The 5,600-nt window shown below is 35.0% G+C and overlaps 1 protein-coding gene across 1 annotated transcript in view; it reads left to right on the forward strand.

The window, feature by feature from the left end:
- Positions 1 to 5,600, forward strand: part of LOC105451885 (regulating synaptic membrane exocytosis protein 2) — a 176,108-nt gene that overhangs the window by 102,423 nt on the left and 68,085 nt on the right. Inside the window, 1 exon segment of the mRNA XM_011692600.1 lies at positions 2,370 to 2,545. Within this exon segment, the coding sequence (XP_011690902.1) occupies positions 2,370 to 2,545 (176 nt within the window).

Raw genomic sequence — 5,600 nt, forward strand, 5'->3', positions numbered from 1 at the left:
CGTGTGTAGTGTGTGTGTGTGTGTGTGTGTGTGTGTGTGTGCGTGTGTGTGTAATATATACATATATGTAAAACCTCAATTATAAAAATTGTCAAATAAATTTCGTGGTTTTTAAAGACTCGGAATGCTCTGACGTATATTTTTAATACTTCATAAATATTATACAATTCTACTCGTGAACTTTAGCCTTTTAAATATCTTTATTTATTCTTCAGTTAGCTTGCAGCAAATGCTTTCCCTTTTGTCGTAACTATCGCTTGTATTTTCTCCTTTACACGGGAAACTTTTGCACGATTATGTCGACAGCTTTCAATACGTTACACGGCGAAGCTCGTGTATATGTATATAGACATCGAGCTATTCGGTAGCACACCACTTGGTAGTGTTTCGAAACCTTTTTCTTGGCATATTTACACCAAAGACTATACATTCTCGCATTTAATACTGAATGAATCGAAGTCTTATCGAAAAGCCTATACCTCCATAGAAAAAATTTCTTACTCTTCTCAAATTTCTAAAAATTATTTTCAAAGAAACCTAATAATATAGTAGTAGTTTATTGTACTTCATCCCCTTGGGGGTTAGAAGGGGGTTTTACACTTTTATACAAAAGAACAATAAAGAAAATTATTTTCAAAGAAACCTAATAATATTAAATGCACGTTACGTTTTCTGTATTGTCAGAGCGTGGAAAAAAAAATTATCCTTGCTAAAAATTTTTTGAAAAATTATTCTCGAACAAAGGAACTATAAAGATCTCAAAGAAACCGGTTCAGATATGTTAATTTTAATTTTTTTATATTGATTATAAAAATCGCGTAAATACTGTTGTTTCGAGCTAAAATCAGATTTGCGTATTTAGCGCTAAATAGTTCCAAACGAGATTCGGCACAAAGTTACTTGTTTTCGTGCGGGATAAGATGGTGGTCACGGCGGTTAGGACTACTTTATGAACCTCAAGCGTAAGTTTCCTTAGCCTTTATGGCGCAGAATTAGGACGGTAATTTGTGTCCATGGCATCGTACCGATGCGGACAAGTAAATGTATCGCGTGCCCGGGGATGCTCATCGCGCAGCGGGAAGTTTAACACAATTGTGACCGTTTGAAGATCTTGTTATAAAGTGGGGGAAAAAAAGAACTTCGTTTCCGTTTAGTGGAAACGTCTAGTAAAATAACTATATTCTCGTCACATCGTTTTGTCCATTCTAAAGAAAATCTAATTTAGCAGTTAACTGTTTTGTGTTGAAAGTTAGGAACATTTGGTAAATTAAAACGCGCAGAATTACACAAGTACAAAGTCCAATTTTTTTCATTACGCTTGCAAAAATTCCTTTTTCTTCACAACTGTAATTTGAGTAATATGTATGAAAATGAGTACGGAAATATTAAAAAGTTAAATAAAATAATTGTAACGACGTGTGGCTTTTAAATCTTAAACATTAGATTTAAATTTTAAATCTAATGTCCTTTTATTATCCGCTAAATTTTCCATGTCCATACAATTCTCTTTATTTCCAGTTAACTTATAAAATTTTAATTAAATACTTGAAGCAAAATAAAACTTAAGTTATATCGCTTAATATCAAATAAACAAATATGAAATAAGTAACACAATACAGGTATTGCTTAATATCGTTGAAACTTACGGCTGTTAAAAGTTAATTTTAGAGTCAATATAATCGGCATGTACTGATATTTACCAAGTGAAACAATATTTCTCGGCGGTTTATTATCGCAACTTTAACCGAGAAAGCTGAAAGTCGATATTGGGTGTAACATTTTTCGAGCTTTCGCCTCGAGCGCTGGTAAAATTATTAAACTTGTCTTGGCTATTCCGAGATAGTTTCCGCAATAATAAAACTTGTTTCAACGTGGGCAGTCAATATCAATCTTGCGGCTTAACCCGCGGGGATCCGAATCCGCCTAATCCGCATAATGGTTATAATCGGTCGCTTAAATCGGCTTACGTCCATGCTCATGGCAATGAGAGTCTCTAGCGATTTTCGGAGCGCTTTTTAAGCGTCGATCAAGTAAGTTTGCCAATGTTTACTCATTCTCTTTGCCAACGGATAATTAATGTAGAAATTAGAGGATTACAAAAAAGAGAACTTCTCAAAGTAGAAAGAATATTGGATATATACAATATATTCAAAATTTACAAATCAAAGAAATTTAATTCAATGTCTAACAAGTAAATGCCTTAGCAGTTTTAGCAGCCATTTCAGTTATCTCCATTAAATTTTAATTAATTAAAAATTACTCTTAAATCCCTTCCCTAAAATATAAGATCTCTTTCTTATAGCTACAAAAAGATTTATTGAAAATATTATTTTACTATTTCTTCACATGAATCTTTTACGTTATTTCAGACCCGACATAAACGCGATAAGAGCGTTAACTTCGGCACAACCAGGAGCGGCAAAAGGTGCTCCTGCGGTCGCTGTTACCAGGGTTGCGGCCGAAGAACGTGAATTACCTAGGCAAGGAAGTCTGGTCGATGGGGAAGGCATAAAGATCGTTATTCATGACGTCGACAGCGATCTTGGTAAGCCTTATTTACGGGAATATTTTTAAAAATAATACAAGCATATATGTACACATATATATATTAATTTTTCATCTCTGATGTTACTACCTTCTTTTCATTGATTCTCTATTATTTCCTAATATTTTTCTATAATCGATAATTTTCACAAAAAATGTAGAAATTAGAGGATTTTACATTAGAAAATTCTATATATGGAAACCATAACTTATTGCCATGCGCAAAACAATATTTTTACACGCCATGATTTTCCGTCTTTGCGTTCTGTACACGGAAAGAACAATTTTGCTGAATCCAGATCTGAAGATAATTTTTGTTCGATAATCAAAATAATTTTGTGCACAAGTCAAAATGATTGTTAGAATATTAAAACGTTTTATAGCAATACTTATATATCAGTTTTAACATTCCAACACAAATTACTTTGATGATTCAACAAAAAATTATTTTCAGATCTGTTTTCAGCAAAATTTTTAGACCTTTCAACAAAATCGTTCTTTCCGAGTAAAAATAAATTTTTTTTAAATACTATTATAGATTATGCAATAGATAAAAATATGTAAGACTTAACGTTTATCTAACTTTCCGCGGGTGATTTTACGCCTTGTTGAAGAAACCCAGGGTACACCGACAGAAAAACCGCTCTGCTATGAGTGCAAACGTTAGCATTATGCGAAAAAAGAGGTACAAGAAAAAAAGAGTGCGTTTGATCGATCGAGCTACGGGCTTGCCGGGCGGTGATTCAATTCCGCGGGTAACATCGGTTTCAGTTAACTCCTGAGGTTTTTGTCCTGCCAGCGGTGAAATGCCGTTAATTAAGAATTGGGAATTTAATTTCGTATAGGCAAATCCGCTCTGTCGTTCGAAAGAGGAACCCGAAGTATCGAGTTCAAATTCCAATTAATTTGCTAAACGGAAAATAACAAAGACAGTCTTTGTACAGGATAGCGACACATTCAATGTTAATTATTGCGCGCTATCCGTTATTAGCGTATTCGGAGATCGGCCTCGGTTCGCGCGCGACTTGCTTTTAACAGAATCACTCTTCCGCATATAGGAGTGGCGTTACAATACATAACCAAGATCGATGATACGCGTGCGTCGATACACGGCAGAATCTTCCTCTTGCCAATAAATGAATACAGATTATTTTTACAGAAAAATAATATATTCTCACAGCGAGATTGCGCGAAGATAAATAGTCTTGTTGTATAAAATACCATTAAAATGCATGGCATATAACGAGGGATTCTTATTCAAAGAGTTAAGATCGTGGCCTGCAATTTGCTTGAGAGACAGACATTTCCTCTCTTTTTCGTTTTAAATATATATTAACCGAATGCGCGAAGCGAAAAACGTGAGATCATAATTCAGCTTGACAAATTTCCCTTTTTTTATTATTCGAAGGAATCGTGCTGTAGCTCGCTGGTTCGACATAGTAGTTCGCCTGCACGGATTACCGAGCTAAGAGCATCTCAATTAAAGCGCGCTTCATATTCTTATTTCATGTCTGTGTTCTGAGCTTATATTACTGCAGAAAAGAAGCGTATTTAAACGCGCTTAATCGATCGTTTTCTCTGCTGCAATCCTCGTGCTGTAAACGTAATTGTAACAAAAAGCGAAAAAGCTTGATTATCCGATCTTTTAAATATGAAAATGTTATTCAATGAGGTATCAAAAGATATTAAATGCCTTATACAATTTAAGTTGAAATATTAATGCTGAAAATATTTTATAAAATTATTTGATGTAAATTATTTGATGTAAAGTAAGTGCAATAGTAATGCTGATTCTTATGTTTGAACATTCGATAATGATGGACATGCAGCGTAATTTTCAAATGTTTAAATTATCGTTAATGAACACATAAGATCAACAAATAATTTTTAGCAAAATAATTTTATCATCATTAGAGACGAGAGGCTAACTTAATTCGGTTTCACAATGCACTATCTTTTTATTATAGCTGACCTAATTTTTTAAATCTTTCTATAAAAAGCAGCTATTTTCTCATCATATTTAATTAAAATTAAAGGAAAATCATCTTTTGAAGCAATTCAAACACTGATTTAATAAACAGATTAAATCTTTAATATATTAATTTCATGAAACATGCATAAATATATCTTACAAAAGGAAATTATTCAAAATTTATTCAATTAATAATTTTTACATCTTATACAATATTTATAATAATTTTCGAACATGTCTCTCTTCTCACTCGTATATATTTCATCATAAAATATTTGAAATAATGACTTGTTCTAACATTCAAATATACGTATATTATTTCACATCTGCAAAGTTTTGGAACTATGATCGTTCAATTGATAACGTAACACACAAAATCACGCGGAAAATAAAAGTAATTTTTTCACACGGCAATACCGTCTCTCGTCTCTCATCGCGATTATAAGAAATTGACGGGCGACACAGCGGACGCTTGAATGCACGCAAGAAGCACTTGGATCGCTTCCAACGCTTACGGTTTGCCGAAGATATTATCGCGCGAGACCACTCGGCGCAGTATTTTCCTCTTCACTGTGCGGGTCACCGGCTGCAAAAACGGACCGTTTCATTTTTCTCGCCCGGCAGGCAATTCCCCCGCGCGCGTAGGTCCGCGCGCAATATCGATTGCAGTCGCAGCAGTTATCGCGATCTGACACGCCATGCGAGAGCTACGTGGGAATCGCGATCTGTTCACGTGTTCATTAACGGCATGTCGATCGGAAGGCAGATTAGGCCATCGTCTATCCCGCCGATAAACTGCGATATTGCAACAAACTGCGTATGAGATGGTGCGAGAAACGCGAGAGGGTTGAGAGAAAGAGAGAAAGCGGATCGAAGAGAACATGCGGAGAGCTAGGCAGAGGTGCGAAAATAACATGTACCTTTCATGCTAAAGTGATTGTAATTTTACCATGTCCGCCGCGACGGCGGATAACGTAGTTTGCACAAAGAGTCGTTTGTTTGTTGAAATCGTTAGTGGGTCACGTAATTGATTTACGTCTTGTGAGGAGAGAGACAGGATCTCTCTCTTTCTCTCTCTCTCTCT

This window comes from Wasmannia auropunctata, unplaced genomic scaffold (assembly GCF_000956235.1).
Source record: "Wasmannia auropunctata unplaced genomic scaffold, wasmannia.A_1.0 LD336041.1, whole genome shotgun sequence".
NCBI classification, from domain to species: Eukaryota; Metazoa; Arthropoda; class Insecta; order Hymenoptera; family Formicidae; genus Wasmannia; species Wasmannia auropunctata.